Source organism: Rhamphochromis sp. 'chilingali' (assembly GCF_963969265.1).
Source record: "Rhamphochromis sp. 'chilingali' genome assembly, chromosome: 21".
Lineage (NCBI taxonomy): Eukaryota > Metazoa > Chordata > Actinopteri > Cichliformes > Cichlidae > Rhamphochromis > Rhamphochromis sp. 'chilingali'.
Genome location: NC_137949.1, coordinates 12,172,488 through 12,196,454, shown reverse-complemented (window position 1 = coordinate 12,196,454; position 23,967 = coordinate 12,172,488). Strand labels below are relative to the sequence as shown.

The 23,967-nt window shown below is 41.2% G+C and overlaps 3 protein-coding genes across 3 annotated transcripts; 2 read left to right on the top strand and 1 right to left on the bottom strand.

Moving 5' to 3' along the window:
• Positions 1–2: 2 nt before the first annotated feature.
• On the bottom strand, positions 3–4,560 carry tmem54a (transmembrane protein 54a). The gene is made up of 6 exons (XM_080870202.1): positions 4,402–4,560; positions 3,283–3,479; positions 2,863–2,922; positions 1,579–1,773; positions 1,353–1,490; positions 3–278 (listed from the first exon to the last, which is right to left on the bottom strand). The coding sequence occupies exons 1-6, from the start codon at positions 4,433–4,435 to the stop codon at positions 153–155; spliced, it is 750 nt and encodes a 249-aa protein (XP_080726328.1). The 5' UTR covers positions 4,436–4,560; the 3' UTR covers positions 3–152.
• A 158-nt stretch (positions 4,561–4,718) lies between these two features.
• zpcx (zona pellucida protein C) lies at positions 4,719–9,488 on the top strand (the record flags this gene model as incomplete). Its single annotated transcript, XM_080871130.1, has 10 exons — positions 4,719–4,804; positions 7,811–8,147; positions 8,219–8,331; positions 8,400–8,473; positions 8,546–8,717; positions 8,802–8,907; positions 8,987–9,072; positions 9,144–9,175; positions 9,297–9,347; positions 9,457–9,488. The coding sequence occupies 10 exons, from the start codon at positions 4,719–4,721 to the stop codon at positions 9,486–9,488; spliced, it is 1,089 nt and encodes a 362-aa protein (XP_080727256.1).
• A 1,251-nt stretch (positions 9,489–10,739) lies between these two features.
• pabpc4 (poly(A) binding protein, cytoplasmic 4 (inducible form)) lies at positions 10,740–22,642 on the top strand. Its single transcript, XM_080871714.1, has 15 exons — positions 10,740–11,359; positions 13,645–13,838; positions 17,587–17,702; positions 18,640–18,779; positions 19,400–19,494; positions 19,569–19,706; positions 19,825–19,920; positions 19,994–20,263; positions 21,030–21,120; positions 21,217–21,312; positions 21,439–21,569; positions 21,650–21,740; positions 21,842–21,972; positions 22,054–22,178; positions 22,276–22,642. The coding sequence occupies exons 1-14, from the start codon at positions 11,167–11,169 to the stop codon at positions 22,153–22,155; spliced, it is 1,884 nt and encodes a 627-aa protein (XP_080727840.1). The 5' UTR covers positions 10,740–11,166; the 3' UTR covers positions 22,156–22,178; positions 22,276–22,642.
• Positions 22,643–23,967: the final 1,325 nt, after the last annotated feature.

Here is a 23,967-nt window from a genome sequence, read left to right as displayed (position 1 = left end):
TTTTAATTCTTTAACACAAGAATACAATGCATTTTGATATAAAAAGGCTAGCCCTATTGTCAACTTGTCTTCATACATTAAATGTGTAACAATCCACGCTTTAGCCAGTGCAGCTCAGCACTTTGTAACCTATTCTCTTAGATTCAGCTGCTTCAGAGTAAGTCACTCTGCACCCCAGCAGTGTTGCTGTCCAGCAGGTCATCCTGCTCTGTAGATCCCACTTCAGTGTCCGTCTCCCTGTATTGCAGTGCTGGTGTGGTTTCAGCAGATCTCCGCATCTGAAATATGAATGATTTCACATGATGTTTTCCAACAGTGGGGATGGGATAGAATTAATAGCACAGGTTTACTTCATGGTGGTAATAAGATGTCAACTTCTAATCTCTTGGTTAGAGCTACTGCAAAGCTATATATGCAGAAATTGGTTCAAAACAGATCATTACGCTGCACCGATGCTTCAGCTGAAAAATAAATAAAACTGTGTTACGCACAAATATTAATTTAATGGAAGAACAATTTTAATGCATCAGATTCGGTATTAATTACAGGGCTACGATGACAGCGATACATTTCTTGCGTAGCTGGCTTTTTTCCTTACTTCAAATAGGTGAGACCTTATTAATATGAGCACTGGAAAAGTGCTTATATAAAAGTGCTTAAAGTGCACACGTTCAGTTTTTAATATTGTTCTAGCGCACAGAGACACTCAAAGTCTGCTGCTATTTCTGCATCAACCTCTGTGTTTAATTTCTTCACGTTTTCTTAAAATTATGCCATTTTTTTCCTAAAATTAATCATCGCTTCCCTTCTTTGCTCTGCTGCCACTCAAAAGTGATCAGTGACTGTAAAAACAGAACCAGAGAAGGATAGCTGTACATGTATGCTGGATGGATACTCTAATTCCACCAACGATAGTTATCCAGTCAGACAAGCAAGAGATATTATTCACACTACTGCAAACAGAAGGCACAAGTGATAAGAATAGGAAACATGGTCGTTAAAATGATCAAATAAAACTATTCTTGTACACAAACTTTCTCTTGCTAGAGAGACCAAGAAGGACGTCCCACAGACGGCGATATGACATCTTCAACATCTTTGCAAATTTTCTTTTCAAAGTATTTTTCAACCAAATCTAGACGTGACGTCTGGCTGATGATTATTCAGCATTTACATGTCTGCCTTTTTAATATATATTTATTACAGAGAGATATCATTGTAAGAATGTCAGGTAGAAAATTATCGTTATCATTTTCCTCACAGAAACAAAATCTTGAAATTTGTTACTATGATGTGACCCTAATAAGTAATGTACCGCTAACGCTGCTGACAATGATCTGACTGTCGCTTACCCTGTTCTTCACACGTGGCCTCTTCCTGCATGGACAGAGGTAGAGGAATGAAATGCAGGCAGCAAAGCAATGGAAGGAGAACACTGCTTCCACAACAGACATAAAGATGAGCGGCAGCCACAGAATGATGGTGGTCGCCTTGATGAAACAAAGTGCAAAACTGATCACCACACAACAGTTCAAATCAGAAGTGCGGTCACTAGATGAATGTTTATATTAAACTTACGTAGATACGGGTGGGATCAAAGGGGCATTCGTTTGTGATGCTAAAAGAGCTAATATTCTGAACGGCTGCGTTGCATTGTGACAGCAGGGCCTTTCCTTTGGACATAATAGCTGTAATCACAGAAGCTAACAAGCCCACGGTGGAGGCAGACGCCAGGAAACCTGCTATGAAACTGAAGACCAGCAGGACCCATATCTGCAAAAACAACACGACGAAAACAGAGTTGGTACAATTCGAATGATCTTGAAAGTCAATACTTGAAATGACCACCTTTAAGTACTATTCAGGAAAAGTTCTCCAGGCTTCTTGAACGACATTCAAAGCTTTGTGGGACTGTGGGGAGGCCAAGCCATGACTCAAAATGTCCCATTGTGTGTTTTTCCATCCAAGTATGCTTTTTTGCACTGCCAAAACAGCGCTGGGATTATTGTCATGCTATCAAATAAATAAATCAAATGAAGCTGTGGCCAATTAGACACATTCCTGATGGAAAGTGTGTGATGTGACTGCACATCAGGCTAAGATATGCTAAGATCTAAATTTTCAGCCAACAGCACTCTGGGTAAAACTGCTATTTTATGCCTGTCAAACTGTTATTTTTAAACTGCAGCATTTTTCATAGAGTCAGTTGAAGAAACTGGAACAAACTATGTGATTTTTGTGACAGGCTACTTGTAACAAAGTTCCTAAAGAAGCAATTTGAAATGTGTTCATATAGGTCAGTGTTACGTGGATTAACAAAAAAAAAAAAAAAAAAAATCTCAAAAACAATCTGAAAATTTTCAGATACAGATACAAAAAAACAAAACAACTTTGGACGCTAGCTTTAGAATGCCTGGAGAACTATTGCTCAAGAGTCTTGATGCATGCTCAATCATCCAGGTAAGTAAATCTCCAAAAGTTGATTCTGTTCATCTGGACTGAAAACGCTACGTCCAGATGATCAGAGTCAACTTTTGAAGTATTGCTCAAGAGCACTCCTTGGTAGCACAATATAAAGAAGTGTGAGTTGGCTAAAGCCTTTTGAGCTGTAGTGTATGTTGGGAAGTGATAGAAATATTTCTCCATGATAGAAAAGATGACATTTAGCATGTAGCTGATGGCACAGATTGTTCAGTGAAAACACATCCAATGTTTCAAACCTGTTTGGAGCTTACGCTTGCATGCAAGTATGTTACGTATTTAAATCGTTATCTACACACACACACGCACTGAGTCACAAACAAAAAGCAGGTTCTAACAGCAGCCAGGAAACAAGAGCCGTTTGGCAAAGTGAATATTTACCAGGATCCTGTTTTTCTTGTTTCTGGATAGGACTATAGCTGTTATTCCACAGATCCCTCCCTAAAGAAAAACCAGAAGTTCAGCAAAAGAAGATGATTACTCAGACAGATGACGCAACATGACTCAAACATTCAGTTTAACATTCAAGTGACAGAGAGGACACTCCAGCTGTATACTGAATGTGCCATTGTGATGGTTTGATCATGTTTCTGATTGTAAATTTGTCTCTGTAAACCTGCTTCTCCTGCAGCTTTTCAATGGGTTTGTTTGTTTGTTTGTTTAATCCAGGGATTGGCCCTTTGGTGTGGTCAGGATAAAGCCATTAATGACCCTTAAATATATGTTCTGTAATTTTGTCTCTTTTTTTCCCTTTTAATATGCAGTATGTAACAGTACGCAGCTGTCAGTCCTAGCCCTTACCAAAAGACCTGCCACGATAGCGATGATATTGGCGATGGGGTACACCAAATTCTTGACCTGGTGTTGCAGACTGATGTGTCTGAGCACAGTGCCGTGCACCAGTGCTCCAAGAATAAAGTTTACATGGCCCACCAGCACCAGCGCCAACCCCATCTTCATCAAGACTTTGTTGTCCTTGAGGTTGGCACAGCATAGTCCTGAGGGAAGCCAAAACCAAAAATATGTTATTTTGAAATCATGAGCTTAACTTAGCTTTGAACATGATGATCTCTGCCGGGGGGAAACGGATAAACAGCTACATCATCATTGCATTGTGTGTGCAGCAGTTCATACTTTCTGACAGCTGTGTGCACATCAGCTTGACGCGTGTGCATACAAGTTTATTAAATGTGAACTGAACTGAAATACGATCTCAATGTGAAACACTGAGACCTTGTGTGAAGTTAGTGCAGACTTTACCGTGGCTTATGCAGAGTTAAAAAGGAAGCGGGGCAGCGGTTAGCACAATGAGAACAAGGCAGTAACCACAATTATCCCCAGCCCCCTGCAGAGAGGCCTGAAGATGTCTTCCACTGCTTGCAGAAAATACTGCAGCTGTGGTAAGACTGCAGGTCTCAGCAGGCTCACGGTGCACTATTCTGTGTCCCTCGTTTTAAGAGTGAAGCACACATGTTTAGAGACCATGTAAGAAAATCCTGAACCAAACAAGACAAAGCTCAGGGTGGGGTGTTCAAACATTTATCAGCACACAGAGGTGGCCCAATGGTCCGCTGCTCTCACGCACAGGTGGGTGCTGTTGAAATACTTGTTTTCAGTCATAATATTGGCAGTTTGTCCTTTGTTGCCACACATTTTCCCACCACTTGTATATCAAGGAAAGTCTAAAGAAATATCACTGATAGTAAAACCCAACCATACGATGGGTGGATTATTCTTAACTGGTATAAACGGCGAGAAAAACACTAAAATATTAAGTTATAATAGAACAATAACACTGTGGTTTGATTATGTCTCTTCCTCACTGAGCTCCATGTTCAAAAGCACAGACCACGCCTAGAAACTTTAGCACGTACATTCCCCTGCTCGGTACCTGCCAGACTACGTGAAAGGTTAACTCACCTGTGCCCGTCTTTCTGTTTCCTTTGTTTTTCATATTATTGTCGTTTGTAAATTCATTCTCGACAGCTTTCTGACTCGACCGTTTTTCGGCGGGTTGTCGGTTTCTTCTAAACGCCGCACACCTGGGAACACACGGGCTCTACCTGAGCGGAAGCTCCGCCCACGATACCTTAAAAAAACAAAACAAAACAAAAAAAACACTCCAGTGTCGGTCGGAGACAATAACAAGTATTCATATGTTTACAAACAATACAGCTTTATTCACATACGCTATTGTTATAGTTTATTAGATTGTTTTTAGATTTTAAAAAAGTGTCATGATCGTGATCCCATCCATTAACCTCCTTGTCAGGGTCGCAGGGGGACTGGAGCCTATCCCGGCTGTCTTAGGGGGAGAGGCAGGGTACACTCTGGACAGGTCGCCAGTGTGTCGCAGGGCTAACACCTAGAGACACACAACCATTTCCACTGACCTTCACGCACACCTGTGGGCAATTTAGAGTTACCAATTAACCCAACCCCACTAACTGCATGTCTTTGGAGGGAGGGAGCCGGAGTACCCGGGGAGAACTCCACACAGAAACACCCTGATGGATTCAGGACCTTCTTGCTGTGAGGCAACAGTGCTAATCCCCATGTCACCGTGCTTCATGATTGTGTAATTTATTTACCACAACGGCAGGTTTAAGTGGACTCAGACAAACCTTGTCTGTTGCTGGGAAATACTCTTATACTTATGAATGCTGTTGACTGTAGCTTACATATTCTCTGCAAAAAGTATAAAACTAAACCTGGATTTAACCTTCCTATTCTCCCAGAATGAGAATATAGGCCAATTGTTATTTACAAGACCAAAAGTCTTGAATCACCCCTCATTTCTTTATATTTTGCAAGGAAATTGGGAATTAGTGCAGCTACTTCTTAAAACGTGTAGACTACACTATATGGAAACAGATAAGGCACAAGCAGAGTTTGTACAAGTCTAACAAGCCTTGAGGGGCCGGGGAGTATTCCTTTGTGTGTTTTTATATTCAGGTATGCTATAATGCTATACTGCATTGTTAGTGCGCTTGGGATCATTGTCATGCTAAAAAAAATGAAGCTGTGGCCAATCAGATGCTTTCCAGATATCAAAAAGCTTTTCTACATTAATAATCCCATTAATAGGAAACACACCATGTTTGAAATGGAGCCCCAAACATGACAGCACCTCCACTGTGTTTTACAGATAGCTTTCAGATACTGTTTCGTCCTCCTCTTGTCCAGTTTCCTCAGTTTTTAAGGACTGCATGATATATGCCAAGGTTTCAGCTGATAGCTTTCTGGGAATCCCTTTGTGCAAAAGTAATATTTCATGCCTGTGAATATATTTTATCTCTGACAAAGATTCTACTAAAGAAATGGGAACAATCTGTAAAATTCTTTAAGACAAAGAGCCAAAAGTTACAATTTAAATTTGTTTTTTGTTCTAACGTGTCTATTATGTGTAGACAAAAAACTGGTTCCTATGAGTTAGATCCCTTTTTAATGCTTAAGTGACTCATATGTCAGTGTTAAGTGTCTTAACGAATGTAAAAAACATAACAAAAACAACCAAACACTCTTCCAAAAATTGTCAGGTACAAGGACGGGACTTAAAATGAGTGAAAATGTGGCCAATGTTCAAAGAAAACCTTTGAAAGACCTCCAGAAAACCCAGTGGAAAAAAATGTCTGTTTGGAAGCTAAATGTAAAGAAATGAGGGAGGCTCAAGACTTTTGCACAGCACTGCATTTGCCTGCTCAAGCCTTATATTGCTGGGGAGAGACCTAGGTTACAAATATAAAATTTTCCTGACTTTGCACAATCCATCACAACAATACCAGTGTCAAATAAAAGAAGAAAGTGTTGGGCAAATGCTCTGTATTCATCGGGTCTTAATCGATTAGTCAGCTGCTAAAAAAAAAAGCAGATTAAAAACCACATTCAGTGCCCCAAATTCAAAATCTGCAACTATCCTTTGAAGCACCGCTCCTCTAAAACAGCAATAAGGATAATTATTAGGTTATTTACATTATCAAATAACAAAATAACTTAAAGCAAAAATTGGGAAACGTAAAGTCCGAAGTCTTTATATTAAGGGCCATCAATCAAACAATACTGTTTGCTCTGGGTCTAAACAGAGCGCCTTGTGTGTGACATCTTTTGCGCATGCGGGCCGCTTTGAGCGTTCACACTAGAGCGCGTTTGCTGTCGCGTTTTATTTGTAGTGTGAACAAGCAGAAAAAAAAATCGGATTTGATCAAAAAATCGGAATTGAGCATTAAGACCTGCAGTGTGAACGTAGCCTTAGTCAGCTTTTTGACAATGGCTCCACCTAGATGAGGCAGAAGGTGGTGTGCTCTCAGTTTATGTCTTTCTTTAATCTTTTATAACCAGTTTCCTCTTATGTGCTATCCTTCAACTCCTTTCATTCCTTGAAAGTATTCCAGAATTATAGTGTGATTTTGTTTTCTGCCATGTGTGCCGACACACATCTAACACATGTAATCTTAAATCTTAAATCTCGAGGTTCGCTCAACACAGAAGAAAAGCCAGAGTTAAATTACATGTCTTTCATCTACTTAATAGAAATATATAATTTTGAATATTTTTGCCTAAGAAAATTCTGTAACATAAATACAAGTTTTTTGGTGTTATAGACATTAGATTAACCCAAACTAACCAAGTTTTCACAACTTTTGGTTTGTTCAGATTGTAGCCGAGGAATGGCCTGCCAGATGACTTAACCTACAAGTTTTCATGTTATCACCAAGCCCACAAACACCTTACAAACAGGCATAATTCTTATATCCAGCACCATATTTTTTGTGTTTGGAGTCTACTAAAACAGTTTTGTATAATTTATAGTTCCAAATAATCCTGACTTATCTTAAACTGGGCCTTGGTGCAGCCCTTCAGTGTCCCTCTGTCTGAAACTAGCTTTTTTCAGCTCGTCTCCATATAAAGCCATCCTGTCTTTATGCCTTCTGGTTAGAATAGTTCTCAAGAACAGGTTTAAACGGCAGCTGGTTGGGCCTTCAACGGAGTGATTTCTAAAACCAAGTTCTGAAAAACCACAAATGTGAACAAGATACACATTTTGCTTCATTTATTTTTGCATTTTTCACTAACAGCATCTTAGATGTGTCCCATCCACCTGCCGTGGTGTTAACACTGAATAAAGAATCATTTCCAGTCAGCTTCATTGGCTTGATTGCCAGCACCTGTCTCCACTATCGCTGCACCTTATTAATGATGCACTTGTCAAAGAGAATGAGCTGAATTGTTGGTCCTGTTTGGGGCTCATGATGGGGACCACGCAGATATCTTTATGTGTGTTTCTTGGTTGTGTTATTGCTGTTCAGTCTGTTCTGTATCACAATGGCAGATTCACCCAGGATGTTGTGGGAGTTTATGAAAATCGAGTGCCTTTTTCATTTGGAAGAAACTTTGATTTTACTCCGCAAGGCACAATCTTCAGCTCCTGGCGATCCTGGACCCCCGACTTTCACAGGCTAGCTGGACTCTCTCCCTTCCTCAATGTTCCCAGAGTACAGGTGTATTGTGACGCATCTACACTAACCGTGCTGGTTGATAAGAGTGTCAGTGGTCTCAAACTGACTGGAGAGGAAATACAGCTGGGCAATGGCTGCTTCAGCAATGGAGAGCTTGCAAATGAATTTGTCTTCACTTATGGTTTTGGTGAATGTGGAACTACACCTATGGTGAGCATAAAGTTCTGTTGCAGTTCTGCATCTTTTTATGAAGCCTTTACCAAAACTGCACCATCTTACAGGTGGAGGATGACTTGGAGGTGTTCACCAACACCCTGTTCTTGAATCTGAGAAGAATTTCTCCCACCTGGTGGGAAACTCCCTCTGCAGTCCACGTGTTCTGTGTTGCAAAAAGGTATGTTCTTACTTCAGTGTCTGCAGCTAGTCACCAACCATACTTACAGTAGGTCCATGTATTTACAGGTTGAACAAGATTCCAAAGTTTAGCGACACAGCACTTCCTGAGAATGATGACATTAGCATCAAAGCCATGAGTCGTAAGTAATAAAACACATCCAACAACAAGTTTTAGCTGCAGCTTAATTTGTAAACACAGTTCTTTCCTGCAGCGTCCTGGACGAGCGCAGCAGAGTCAAATATCTACAAAAGAGGCCAGCTTGTCAATCTTCAGGTTTTGGCTAAAACCAGAATAAATCAAGAGGCTTTCATCCAGTCCTGCTTTGTCTCTGTGTTCCCTGAGCCTCGGGCCAAACCAAGGCAAACAGTCATATTTAACAAAGGGTGAGTTTTCAGTTGGGTGTCTATCTCAACTGTTTTTGTTATGTCTAACCTTCTGATTGCCTGTGATATCACTGCTTACTGCAGGTGCGTAACCCCACTGGGTTCCTCCACTACTAGAGTGACGTTTGTGGCCTCCAACAGCGCAGATGCGGTTAATTTTGTTCTGAACACGTCTTATCTCATTTCTGAGGTAAGTCTCTATAAACGGATTGCACTGATGTGCAGCTCTGAATCTTCTCTGAACTGAGTTGTGTACTCTTCTCTACAAGTTGTATATCCACTGTAGCGTGCTGATCTCAGGCCAAGGTGTCACCCCAGGCTCTAAATCCTGCAACTACAATGTGATTGAATCAAGGTATCAATATTCACATAATGTATGTGTTTGTTTCTTTTACCAATGTCCTATAAATGAAACTTTCCTTTCAGATGGGAGGAACTAAGTGGTGATTTGGAGGCATGTGAGTGCTGTAGCTCAAGGTGTAAAGGCAAAAACCTTCCTGGTGGTAAGTGCTTTGGTTTTCTGTCTGAAGGTGATGGAAGACAGAAACTTTATAACAGACTTGCTGCGTGTCATTTCAGATGCCAAAGCTGTGGTCAGCACTGGTCCCTTTGTCATTGTGGATGAAGATGGTGAGAGAACTCTGCCTTCAATCGCCGAAGAAGAAAGCGCTAACGTCCCAAACTCCATGCAGTCTGCTCTTCCAGATCTTGCTGATGTGATAGTTTCTTCTGTTCCAAGAAGCAAGTTCAATGCTGGCCCAGAGGGTGTAGTGGCTGTAAGTCAGGACCCTGCCACCAGGCTGACGCTCTGGCTACCTGAACAGGTGCCTCCTCAGTCTGACTCAAATGACATTACCAAACTGCATTCTTCAACCACAAATCAAGAACCTCATCCGAATCCGACCAATGAGATCAAAGGTCAAAGTTTCAGTAGTGTTTCTCCGTCAACTATGAATTTGCCAACTATAGTTAACGGATGGAAGAGTCCTCCACACCCAGCTGTTCCAGAGGACTTCAAAAGAAAAAGCCGGTCTGGAAGATCTGGTAACTTTGACAGCAAAGAGGAACCGGTTAACTTTTCTTTGCCAGCTGAGATTAGTGTAAAGTACCTTATGCTGGTTGAACGGCCAAATTCAGCAGAATTGGACAACACAGCTGCTGTAGAGGAATCCCAAAGTGAAAAATGGCTGCAGAATGAGATTAAGGACCCAAACCATGATGACCTGCCCCAGATGCTGACAGATGGTGCTATGATGCCTGAAGGAACAGATGAAATCCCACCAATAACGCGCTCCAAACTCTCCTTTTCCAAAGCTGCTGATGGGTCGCAGACACTGAGTTATGAGGAAGAGGCAGTGGTACACAAGACAAGTCCAGTGGAAAGAAAACAGTTGAAACTAAAGGGGCTGCACTCAACTTTCTTGAATCTGTTGAGGTAAATGACTTGTTTGCAGTTAGCTGGCAGACTGTTTAATGCATGTGAAGATGGCTGATTTAATTTGGTTTTTGTTTTTCCTCAGGAGGATGAAGAATGCAGAATAACCACGGCTTTAAAAGACTTTAAACTTGTACTTGAGATAAATAAAACTGATGTGCACTTATCTGGTCTCATTACACTTTTATTTTAAAAAAAAAAAAAGGTTGTATTAGTCCTTTATTTATCCAGGTAAAAATCTCATTTCCAAGAGAAACCTGGCATCATAGCAGCAAGTCTGAAATACAAGCTGCATTTTTAAATGACACTGTCGACTAAATAAGGCAGTCATACTCATTCACAACATTTCTCCACCGGTGCTCAATAGTGCATCACATTATTAGCCTGTTTATGAAACGCCCCATCCTGGCTACAGTGAAAGGCTTTTATTCCCACCCAGATGTCGCTGTAGGGAGCTGGGCGCTGTAGTTGGGACAGTACCATGTGCGCTCTCCCTTTTACGCCGCATGCTCAGTGTTTTTTCCACCCCAAGTTTGACCCGGGCCACTATTTCCTCCGCACCGTCACTCTCTATAAAGTGCCCATGCTTCCCCCCACGCAGTCTCTTTCCCCGGCCACAAAACAACCGTGAGTGTCCAACTCACTGTTCCTGAAAAACTTAAAATAAAAATAATATAAAAAATATAAAATCCACAAAATCTTAAAAAGTGCAGATCTACTTAAAGAAATAGAAACCTTTAAAAAAAATAGCAAAATATTATTTAAAAACAAACAAACATCAGGCCTCCGGCTTAACTCGAAGTTGTCGTCTTTTTTAAAGGAAACACTTCAGAAGACACACGTCTTTATCGCGCTGCTTTTTCCAGGTTTGGCATTTTCAAAACGCCCGATCAGCTGTTTGTGCAGCGTGTCTTTAAACCAAAGCGCAGTTTGGATCCGGATTAGAGACCATACCGACATTTTTCTGGCGTTTTTTAAAACGAAGCCTTGCGTTCATCCTCTGAAATCAGCGATATGAACACAGCGACGGGGAGTTATCCGATGGCTTCTCTCTATGTTGGCGACCTGCACCCCGACATCACGGAGGCTATGCTGTACGAGAAATTCAGCCCAGCCGGACCGGTGCTCTCCATTCGGGTCTGCCGAGACATGATCACCCGGCGGTCCCTGGGATACGCTTATGTGAACTTCTCACAGCCGGCTGACGGTAAGCAGGGATGGGATAGCTGTGCTGTGTGAGCACGTTGCCTCCACAAGGCGTGAACATGTTGACATTTCCAGCCTGCCATTGAAACTGTGTACAGAGCCTGAATTAAACGCAAATAAATGTGGTTAATTTTGCAGTGTGAAATGTTCATAGCAGTTCTTTAGACTGTATCAGTTATTTGACCTACATAAGCACGTCCCAGTTCTCGTGTATGGTTGGGAATATAGCAGCCTGTGTGTGTCTCTGATGTAATTCAAGCCCCCAGAACATGCAGAATTTAAACTGTCCTTAAAAGTTGGCCAAAATCAACAAACCATCCCCATAAATCACAGGCCTAGATTTGGGTAAATGGAGTCTTTTCCTACACCTTTTTAAAAACCAAAATGACCCATTTCTGTGCCTATTTAAAGGGCCAATGAGTTGAGTGAAACTAACTCCCATTGCCCTCTGCTGGCATGTTCACTGAAAGCATGAAAGAGACAAGCACAGCTGAGCCCGCTGCACTGCTTGTTGCTTGTTTGTGCTGCTGCTTGTCTGTATATTCACTGCAAATGGAAAAACCTGATCCTGTTTCTATTTGAATTGAATCCCAGCTTTAATAGCTGGGATTAGTTCACTCACACTGTTGGGTTATCTGTTATATCCTCACCACTCAAAGCTGTTAATCTGTCATGATACACAAAAGTGAATGTATATGTAACCGTATCAGCAGTGCTGTTAAGTACCTTTTGTGATAAAACTGTTTCCAGTTACAATGCAGGAGTATCAAAGCACTGAGCAAAAGTAGCAGGTGTTGTGGTTCTTTTTGGGGGTGCGCTGACACTGTTTGTCCTATCAACAAAAAACACCTGTCACAGCTTATCTGCGCTCGAGTTGGTTACCAAAAGCCAAAGTAAATGAGAGGTTACGAGTGGCTCGCTTTCAGGATATCGTTCCGTTACAAACGTGAGAAGAGCCAAAAGTTAGAAGACACCATTTGTTACAAGAGGTGTAGACACCAGGGGGGAGGGGGTGTTGGCTGCTGGGCATTTATATGGAGTCCTGAGCACGTGTCTGTGGGGCAGTAGCTTTGTGCCTGAATAATACAGCTACTAATGCAAAACTATAACAAAGCAGTTGTCAGTAAAGAGCGTTTCATATGAAACAGCGGTCTTCATGCTTCACTGTGTTCCCTGCTGCATTTCTTAATGTCACAGTTGTATCTGTAAACAAACACAAACCCGGGTGTCGCTCTTCTGAGCATTCTTTTTAAACATGTCTCTTCCCCATCAGTGGTAGAGAATGCCCTACTCGCACTCCATGCCAGCACATACCTCTCAGGACCCCTCTCTAAATATAGCTTCCCCCTGTGCAGCCCAAAACGTGCCTGCTCCGTAATGCTTAAATAAAAAGTGGTTAACAATAATGGGTAATTCAAGACCGTTAATGGCTCCATTTTCTCTTCTAAACAACACATCTGATATATGAGGTCAACAGAGGTCACTTTGGCCTTTTTTGAATAAAGTTCCCAACTCTGAACCTTCCTGAAGTCCCGTTTTTTGTTTTTTTTTTGACGGTGACCACACATCTTCCCTGAGCGCACAGGTTGTGAAGTACAATTGCAAACCAAACTGCTGATGCCAGCAGACGCAAGGCAGCTCCGCTTTGTTTACCAGACACTTTCAGCTGGAAAGCCGTGTGTGTGTGTGTGTGTGTGTGTGTGTGTGTGTGTGTGTGTGTGTGTGTGTGTGTGTGTGTGTGTGTGTGAACAAAAGGACGTTTGGCATGTGCCCACATGGTGTGTGTGTGGGGGGGGGGGGGTACATTTGTTCGCCTGGGCCTACAGATCACAGAATAAAGGTCAATGCAAACATATTACTGCTCATCTCTACCACATGAGCTGATATTCTGATAGTGTTTAAATGAAGGCCTGCTGCATTGCTAAGTGGCATGTGGCTCAGCAGCATGTGGTTAATCAGAACAGGGAGACATGTGCTCCAAGCTAGCCCACTGCAGCTGCCCCCCCACACTTTTACCAGCTGCTTGCAGAAAGCTCATCAGCCTTATTGTCTGCTGCAGTACCTTCACCCCTTTGAACATGTTAGCGGCCTGTTTTAATGCATTTAAGCAGTTTCTCTCTTTTATTATTATAGTGCATGCATTAAAAATGGCTGCATTATTATTGTTGCATGGTATCAGCAGATAACAGACTGAAGCATGACACATAAAGGTGACTGATATGTTTTCTGACATGTAAATAACCACCAGTGACCTTTCCTGTGACCTCTCTGCTCTTCCTCCGGCAGCTGAAAGAGCCCTGGACACCATGAATTTTGACGTGGTGAAAGGGAAGCCAATCAGAATCATGTGGTCCCAAAGAGATCCCTCCCTCAGGAAGTCGGGTGTGGGCAATGTTTTTATCAAGAACCTCGACAAGTCCATTGACAACAAAGCCCTGTACGACACCTTCTCTGCCTTTGGCAACATCCTCTCCTGCAAGGTACAGTTGACATAACACTGATTTATTTATGTATTAATTTATTTGCTGGTTTGAAATTTAACACATACATAAATAAAGTGATCAAGTTTAACAGAAGCCTTTTAGAGGACAAATGTAAAAAAACAACGCCTCAACTGCTTTTTGCCTCAGTTTCTGTAAAATGCACCAAGTTTGCAACTTTTTGGTAGTTGCACACGTTCAAAACAAGAAAAGGGAACAGGAATGTCCCCACACCTGTTTCTTCATTTGGACCTGTTAGGCCTTTCTTTAGTTTTTCTGGTCTGATGGTGAAGAATAGGTTCTATCCAATATACCCCCATATTGATGTCATAAATTAACTTTTCTCATTGTTGCATATTTTAATGCTTCATGCTATACTTTTGTGGGTGAATAACATGCACCTGAGGGAAAAACCAAAATGAGATGCTTTGGTAAATTATTATTTTGTAAGATTGACAAATTAGCACCTTTAGCACAGAATTCTATTTGATACCATCAACAGTATTGTTTCTCCTCCAACCCAGCATGCTCTGTTGCTTTCCGATGAAGATTGTAATACTTTCCTTAATTACTTTGTAAATAAGGTGATGGACTTGAAATCTAAAATTTCCTCAAGTGCCTCCCCTTATGAAGATACCCCTTGCTGTCCTGGATCATTTACCTCCTTTTTTCCAATCACACTAAATGACTTAATTATAGTTTTAGGTAAAATGAAATCCTCGTCATGCTCTGTAGATATATTACCTCACTCTGTCCTGTCTGGGTCTATCACCAGCATTGGTCCCACATTACTATCCATCATCAACAGTTCACTGAGGCAAGGCTGTGTTCCATCTTATTTTAAACATGCTGAGGTAACTCCTCTGTTAAAAAAACAGAATCTCGATCCTAGCTCTGCTAGTAATTACCGACCTATTTCAAAATTGCCATTTGTCAGTAAATTACTTGAAAAAATTGTTGAAAATCAGTTCAGGTCTCTATTATGTAAATTACAGATTCTTGACCCTTTTCAGTCTGGCTTTCAAAAGCAGCACTCTACAGAGACCGCTCTCTTAAGAGTCTATAATGATCTGTTAATGGCATCTGACGCAGGGAACTGTTCTGTGATCATTTTGCTTGATCTTAGTGCAGCCTTTGACACCATCGACCACAAAATCCTACTTAACAGGCTGAAGGTTTTGGCTGGTGTATCTGGCTCTGCCCTAGACTGGTTTTCTTCCTACTTATCAGACAGGACCTTCTCTGTTAGGACTGATAGGTTCTCCTCTAACACTGCTGCCCTGACCTGTGGTGTCCCACAGGGCTCAGTTTTAGGTCCATTACTATTTTCTTTTTATATGCTTCCTTTAGCTAGTATCATTCAATCTTTTAGCAACCTGTCTTATCATTTTTATGCTGATGACATTCAGCTCCATATGTCCTTTAAGCCTCATCAGCTGGATAGGCTGTCCACCCTAGTCCAGTGCTTAACCCAGGTTTCTGATTGGCTTTCAAGCAACTACCTTGTTCTAAATACTAACAAGACCGAGACCATGATCATAGCTCCTCCTGAGCTACATTCTAAAATCAGTCAGGTTCTTGCCTCTTTCTGTCCATCTGTCAAGTCAAATATTCGAAATCTTGGAGTAATATTTGACTCTTCCCTGGGCTTGACTCTCATGTAAAATCTTTGTCTCGTTCCTGTTTCTATCATTTAAGAAACATATCTAAACTACGACATATGGTTTCCTCAGCTGAACTGGAAAAACTCATTCATGCATTTGTGTCATCACGCTTAGATTACTGTAATTCCCTGTTTACTAGCTTGAATAGATCATCTCTCTCTTGCCTCCAGACAATACAAAACGCAGCAGCCAGATTACTAACTCGCTCTACCAAGCGTGTTCACATCACTCCCATCTTATATTCTTTACATTGGCTCCCAATAGAGTTTAGAATTCGCTTTAAAATTCTTGTTTTAACATACAGAGCACTAAATGGCCAGGCTCCAGATTACTTATCCAAGCTTCTTTTAAAATACACTGCTGCTCGTCATCTCCGCTCACAGACTCAGAGTCTCTTAGTTGTTCCCCGTACACGATTGAAGACAAAAGGGGACAGAGCCTTTCAGTCTGTTGCACCAAGGCTGTGGAACAGTTTACCACTACAATTACGTTTGCTTGACTCTGTGGATTCTTTTAACCCTTGTGTGGTGTTCGTATTTTTGTTACTCAGCCAGTGTTCATGGGTCTGGTGGACCCGCTAGAGTTTTGGCTTTCCAAATTAACACTATCAAACAATTTTATGTTAAATTACTCAACAGATGTTTACTTCATCCCAATTACAAGACATATGAACAGCAAACATGGTTAATTTTTTCCCTTTACCTTTGTTAGATCACATTTATGAATTAATGTGCTTCTCGTTTTTCTTTTATATAAAATGTTATAAATAAATCAGTTATAATCAAGTGGAGTGAGTGGAAAGACACAACACATTTACACGTGAAAAAATAATTAATTGTTTAATTTTTCTTTTGAAAAAAACTGAACACGGGTCTCACAGACCCGAACACCATACAAGGGTTAAAAAACAGTTAAAAACTCTTCTGTTCAAACAAGCCTTTTGTTGATCTACATATTTTATTTTATTTTTTTTACATTATTTACTTTTTATCTTTTACATTGTATATAATGTCTATTGATTTTATTGTTTATTTTAATATTTTAATATTTGTGTACAGCGCTTTGTGATTGCCTGTCTGTGAAAAGCGCTTAATAAATAAAGTTTACTTACTTTACTTACTTACTAGTTATTTATCACACATTAAATTTTATAGCCAGTAAATTATTGTTGTGGATAGGTGACTCCCAGGCAACAAACTAACAAACACCGGGCAACATGATGGTATAATAATAGATCATATGTCATTATATTCAGAGAGGATATATACATTTGATGTTTTTTGTCATAAAATAAGAACGATAAAGTGCCTTTATATGGTGTTAAAGGTGCATAAATATGAAACCTGTGGCAGCTTTAGCTGTTGGTGGGTGGTTGTTAGGCAACGTGATCAAAATATCTGATATAGATAAGAACCTTCAGAGGTCTGAGATGTGCATGTTGGTTGCTGAACTCCTGACAGATTTGGTGTATTTGGTGCAAGATTACTCTTCCTGTGGTGGATGCTCACATTACACATGAAAAGTGTTTCCAGTAATGACGTCAGTTTATGTACAAATAATCCTTTAAAGCCAAAACCTCAGGATTCACTCCAAATGTTTGATTTCAGATAGTTTATAAGCACCCCTCAAACTTTCTGTTTGTGAAGGTATTCCATTTGGAAAATGGATTTATTGAGGAGATAGACTGGCTTGTTCCAGACAGGCAATCATGCAAAGCTACTCTAGAAAAAAAGCATAATGGATCCTTTTGAGCAATACTTAAACAGTATTGCTGTTTAAGCTTGTAGCCGATAGCAGCAGCCTAGAATCTGTTATTGTATCTTTAAGGGGGAAAAAAAGAAAAGAAAGGAAACTTTAATTAAAAACAGTGAAAAAATATATGAAAAATTACAATTACATTAAAGGAGTTTAACAATAAATCCATTTAAAACAGCAAAACATAATTTCTTCACTGGACACATCCAGAGAAGTGATAAAACCGATTTGAGTCGCCTTACGCCACTCTCCAAATGTCGAACTTGCTTCAAAATGAAAGAACTGCCTTCATTCATAGTCGTGTCTATGTGCGTCTCCCTGCACTGTAGGTGGTGTGTGATGAAAACGGCTCCAAGGGGTACGCCTTTGTCCATTTTGAGACCCAGGACGCGGCTGATCGCGCCATCGAGAAGATGAACGGCATGCTTCTGAATGACCGCAAGGTGTGAGTGTCTGATAATCTCTGAACTGGAGGTGTGGATGTTTAATGTTGTTGGAAGACTTTTGAAGAATTTGCCTGAATTTCAAGATGACTTTGATATAATATAAAAGTTATCATGATATTGAAAACCGCAGCTTATGTGCATCAGATCGTGTTGTTTTCTGTGTCTAATGTATAAATCTGACTTGTGTGTTCTACGTTTGTGTTGCGTCAACTGACTTTTTGTGTCTTTTTTTCAGTTGGTGAGCTTGTGTGTGAATAATATGACTAATACACTCATCTCTTACTGCCGCCAGTCTGACGATAGCCTCTAAACTAAGAGACAACAGACTAAAAACCTCTTACCTTTCCTTCCTACCAGTTGCATTTTCTGTTGCCTCAGTTCACTTGCTGGTCACCCATCTTGGAGTGTTTGTGTGTGTGTGTATGACCATGCTTGTGTGTTTTAGTGATGGATCGAATGCAGGAATGCAATACTGGATGGCAGAAGGGGAGAGGTCATCATGGCAAGGTATATAAGATCATTTGGTCCTCCTCAGCTTTCGTTTGTACTGTTCCTCCATCCCTCTCCATCTACCTCCACATCAAGTTTTGGACCAAGAATTAAGATGGTTGCCACTGTGTTGACATATCTGCCTGCGTCTGGTGGTATTAACAGCAGTTGAATGGATTGTACACGTTGTTCACCCCAGGAATGATGAGTCCCATGATGAAACGTAGCTGTGAATTTGTGTTGTGGATGTTGTCCCTGTTCTTGTGTTTGCGGGGTTAGGTTTTTGCTGATCATTCTTAACGTGGAACCCCGGACAGCCAGTGTTTTTGTAGACTGGAAAGTGGAAGTCAAAAGAGATGGAGTCTGGTTTGTTGTTTTTTGCTTTTTTCTCTTTTGTCAAGCCTGTTTTCCAAGAGTGTGCCTGTGCTACTCTCCCTCTGTCTTCAGGTTTGTGGGTCGTTTCAAATCTCGCAAAGAACGGGAGGCTGAACTCGGTGCCAAAGCTAAGGAGTTTACTAACGTTTACATCAAGAACTTTGGGGACGACATGGATGATGAACGCCTGAAGGAGATTTTTGACAAATACGGTAAATCTAAATTTGTTTCCTGATCATTTCCAGATGAAGAGCTGCAGCATTTGCAGCGCTCCTGCTACTTTTAGATCGCTCTGACCACTGGTACTTGCAGTTTCACTGTAGACCTGAAACTTGGAAGGACTGCAAAACAAAACTTCTGTGTCAAAACTGCTCATCCTTCTTGATTAGGATCATTATGAGCAGTAGCGCAAGCCTGAAGGTGGTGCATCTGATTAGTGGGGCACTGAGGAGCATGCGCATCGTGTACTGTGAATTTGTCCTCCAGGGGAAGACCTGGGAGTGATCAATCAACCAAAAAGACCTAAAGTGTGGTTTATTGCTCCACAGTCTTTCCAGACTTGGCTCCCTTTGACTTTGACCTCTCACCCAGAAGTAAATCCAACTTGAAGGGTCACTGTTTGGAAATAGTAAAGATAATCCAGTGCACACTGCAGATGCAGAAATCCAGAACAGAACTTCCTGGGGGGGGCAGATCTGGTCTTGGCCGGTGCACTGGGAGCAATTTGTGAATTGTACTTTTAATGGATGAAGTTGAAAAATGTTGTGCTTCACTGATATTCCTGTGCAGCCACATTGTTTCATTTTCCATCCACTTTTTTTGGCCTTTGCAGGTAAAACACTCAGTGTGAAGGTGATGACAGACCCCAGCGGCAAATCCAGAGGGTTTGGATTTGTTAGTTACGAAAAACATGAGGATGCCAACAAGGTACTTTGTACTTTTGGAAATGTGTCAAGTGTGCGTTTGTCTGTTTTCTCTGACAAATGTGGCTTCATTTTAAGGCTGTAGAGGAGATGAATGGCACTGAACTCAACGGCAAGACTGTGTTCGTGGGCCGAGCTCAGAAGAAAATGGAGAGGCAGGCGGAGCTGAAGAGGAAGTTTGAGCAGCTGAAACAAGAGAGGATCAGTCGTTATCAGGTCTGCCGAAACTACTGGTTGTCTGTCAAAATAAAAATCAATTAATTTTATAAACATTTATATTTCAATGTCAGTAAGTAAGCTGATGGTTCTGGATAAATCGTACCTTTTGTTTCAGGGAGTTAATCTTTATATTAAAAACTTGGATGACACAATAGATGATGAGAAACTGCGCAAGGAGTTCTCTCCATTTGGCTCAATTACAAGTGCTAAGGTAAAAATGGCTCAATACACTGAATAAATAAGAGACTTCAACACATAAGTTACCTCCGCTGTCTGTATTTTAGGTGATGCTAGAGGAGGGGCGCTCCAAGGGCTTTGGCTTTGTCTGCTTTTCCTCCCCTGAAGAGGCTACCAAGGCTGTGACTGAAATGAACGGGCGTATTGTTGGCTCTAAACCTCTCTACGTGGCTCTTGCTCAGCGCAAAGAGGAGCGCAAAGCCCATCTCACCAACCAGTACATGCAGCGAATAGCTGGCATGAGAGCCATGCCAGCTAATGCCATCATTAATCAGTTCCAGCCCACTAGTGGATACTTCATGCCAGCTGTGCCACAGGTGTGAGAATCAAATTCAGGCTTGATGTGCATTTTAAAACTGATTGTATTACTGTGTTTAATATGAAAGGGCTATATTACAATCACAAATGCACAGATGCTTTTCACCTTCTTTGTTCAACTTTACTATTTTTGTTTAGAGCTGTAGTGCAGGTGTTATTGTGAAAAAGCTCCAAAAAGTGATTTCAGTCATGACCACTTGGTTAAAAGATGACTTCTTTTGCAAAAACAAAGAAAAGACAGAAGCTGGATGAGCAGCAGCGACACCTGTTACAGGACAGAGCAGGCAGTAATGCCATGCAAAGTGGAGATCGGTTGCAAAGTGCATTGCAGAAGCAGCAGCAACTTAATTCTTCTCCCCTTGAAAGCCTACAAGTAGGAACGCATGCATGTTCAGGGTGGTTTCTGTCATATTTCAGGCCTGCTTGAAGAACAAAATGACTGGGTGTGCATCAGAGGTTAGTGAGGGTGGTCTCTGGCTATGAAGCTATCCTTGGAAAAACTCAGAAACTATTCTAATGGTCGTCCCACCGCATTTTTATTGATATATACTGAGGTGTCAAAACTGATCATTGAGGGTGCTGGGGTGTCCTCGAATGTCGTTTTTATGGGGGAAAGAGTTGATTTATGAGGACTAGCTACTACGGCCTGAGGCTGGGCTCAACATGGAGAGAGTATGGTGCTGTCAGGGTTGTTCTGATTGTCTCCAAGGACCCAAAATAATAAGTTTGTATTGATCACACATTTGACTTTCTTGCATTCATCAGGCTCAGAATAGGACTACATACTATGCACCCAATCAGATTGCTCAAATGCGACCAAATCCCCGATGGCAGCAACAAGGTGGACGAGGTCAAGGTGAGCCTGTGGACCATGATGGAGCACATGTCTGTGATATATTGAACATTATGCCCATACTCACATTGTTTTTATCTGTTCTTTCATCACTTCCAGGGGGTTTCCAAGCAATGCCCAGCTCGCTGCGTCAGCCAGGGCCCCGTGCCAACCTCAGACACATGAGTCCTAGCAGCAGCACACAAGGCCCACGAGGTGCATTCACAAAAAAATAGCATCAATTCGTTGACTATGGGTTTGGAATTTGAAATCAATGATATTGATGTTATACAAATGTTTTCCGTGTTATTAAAACTGTAATTTCTTCCTCGTGGTTGCTAGCTGGTGGTCAGAGCATGGGTCCTCGTCCTTCAGTTGGAGTCCCCGGTCCTCGGGCCATGCCTCCTTACAAATACGCCACTGGTGTCCGTAACCCCAACCCCCAGGTGGTGCAACCTATTGCCTTACAGCAGGTATCACATTAACTTCTCCCACATTAAGCATCCAAATGTTGACACATTGTTCCTCATTAAGTCTTAACTGTGCCTTCCAGACTCAGCCAGCTGTGCACGTTCAGGGCCAAGAGCCCCTCACGGCCTCCATGCTGGCTGCTGCACCTCCTCAGGAGCAGAAACAGATGCTGGGTAAGACTGACAGATACAAACAAATGCTGTTCAGGGTTTTGGTTTTTGGGCAAATTTATACTCACTCACAATTTTTTTTTTTTTTTTTTTCCCCTCCGTAGGGGAGCGTCTGTTCCCACTGATTCAGGCCATGCATGCCAACCTAGCAGGAAAGATCACTGGCATGTTGCTGGAGATCGACAACTCTGAATTACTACACATGCTTGAGTCCCATGAGTCTCTACGTTCAAAGGTACCTCGCTACCTCAAGCACACTGAATAGTCCTGTATCCATTTTCTAAGCTGCGTCATGCTCATGTTTGTGTTTGTACAGGTAGAAGAAGCTGTTGCAGTTCTACAGGCTCACCAGGCGAAGAAAGACGCCACCCAGAAAGTAGGTGGCATGGCTCCTACTGCTGCTGCTGCCACATCCTGAAGACTCTGAGCTATTCTAACTTGGTATGGAAATCCATGTTTAGTCAAGCTAATCAATCAGGTTCATTAGGCTATAATAAAGATTGTGCGGCACTAATGGGAAGACATTGTGTTGTTTCAGAGCATAGAAAACTGAGAGGAGATGGGAAGAGACGCACTACGCTGGAAAGCCCAGAGTCTTCTGAACAATCGCACAAAAACAAAAATCAAGAAAAAAAAGGAAAACATTATTTTAAATGTACACTTTGAAAAAATATTACATAATGCATAATTTTGTAGTTCTGTAATACTTTTAACGCTGCACGCCAGATGCAGTGATGCAAATGAATCTTGAACAAAGGCCCTTTATTTTGTGGCAAAGGAGAGGAAGTAAAAAGAGCCTTGTTCTCTGTCTTTGCTTGAAAGCTTCATGTTGGTGTGAGATGACTCCTCCATCCTAACACGTTATCAATGGGTGTGTGGTAATTTCAATAAAGGGATGATATGTCCAGGCGACTCACCTTGTGTTATTTTAATTGAGAAGGAAAGTGTGCAGAAGCGGAGAAGCATATCAAGTAATCTGTGAAACGTGATGGAGGTAATGTTATGGCACGAGCAGTGGAACTGGACCACCAGCTTTAATGATCATGTGACTGTTGATGGAAGCAGCAGGATGTGATGTGGAGTGTGCAGAGCTATAGACTCTGCTCAGGTTCAGACAACTGTAATAAAGCCGCACAGAGAGCACTACAACGTGCAAATGGAGAATTACACAGAGCTGCAAAAGCAAGAGTTTACTCCAGGTAAATAAATCTAGATAATCTTCAGTGGCCAAGTCAGGCATCTGATCTCAGCCCAATAGAGCAGCCTTTTCTCATTACTGAAGATAAAACTGAAGGCACAGACCCACAAACCAAGCAGCAACTGAAGGTGACTGCAGTGACAGCCTGGCCGAGCATCTCAAGTGATGAAACGAAGCACCCGATGATATTCATGGGCTCTAGTCTTTCAGCAGTCATTGATTTTTCATCCAAATATTAAAAACAAGAAAAATTATTAAGTTAATTTGTCCAGCTGCTATTAAACCTCTGAAAATGGGGAACTATGTTTTTAAAAATGGTTAAAGTCACTCCAGTCACATCTTGACTGTTTGACATAAAATCCATGGTGGTGGTGTGCAGAGGCAAAATTGCAAAGCCTGTTATTGACCAAACACACTTAAGTGTGTGTCTGATAAACACTTTGGTACAAAGTAATACTGAAACATGATAACGTACTTATAAGTTGTGTTTGGTGTTATTTAGGGTGTTTCTTTTTTAGCATTTAATCAAAAAGAAGGAAAAAAGTTAGGAAACGTTTCCCTATATTCAAATGATCCAGTGTGGAAACTGTCAAAGTGGCTTTGCAGTGCTTACACATTACTTCTGAAAATGCAAATTTTGCAAAGAATTAAAAGGTTGTAGTAAAATGTTAAACTCTATCTTTAGCTTGTCCTATTAACAGTTTTGAGGAATTGTGAAGTTTGCAATTGTTTTCTACTATTTGTGATTAATTTCTCTGACGGATTAAAGGACTGGTTTCAGGCAGAGAGAAAATATTTGATTTAGGAGAGACATGTGGAAATTAGTTTGACTCTATTAAAAGTTAATAAAGAGAAAACAGGAGCCTTTACGAATTTTATGCCCAAAGTAATGGAAACTCTAGGTCCTCCTGCCATTTTTGCTAAGTCTTCTATTGGAAACCTCGGAGTATGTTTTAACTCTGCCTTCACGTTGGATGCTGCCATTAAATTTCTGCTTTGCTCTTGTTTTTGCCACTAAGCAATCTTACCAAG

Bases quoted from the DNA above. Each gene is read 5' to 3' on its own strand.
- tmem54a (XM_080870202.1), bottom strand. From the start codon at position 4,435: ATGAAAAACAAAGGAAACAGAAAGACGGGCACAG. The intron at 3,480-4,401 runs GTGAGTTAACCT...GGCTTCCCTCAG, and splicing joins AAACAGAAAGACGGGCACAG to GACTATGCTGTGCCAACCTC. The intron at 2,923-3,282 runs GTAAGGGCTAGG...GTTTTTCTTTAG, and splicing joins CTATCGTGGCAGGTCTTTTG to GGAGGGATCTGTGGAATAAC.
- pabpc4 (XM_080871714.1), top strand. From the start codon at position 11,167: ATGAACACAGCGACGGGGAGTTATCCGATGGCTTCTCTCTATGTTGGC. The intron at 19,495-19,568 runs GTACTTTGTACT...CTTCATTTTAAG, and splicing joins AACATGAGGATGCCAACAAG to GCTGTAGAGGAGATGAATGG. The intron at 21,121-21,216 runs GTGAGCCTGTGG...CATCACTTCCAG, and splicing joins ACAAGGTGGACGAGGTCAAG to GGGGTTTCCAAGCAATGCCC.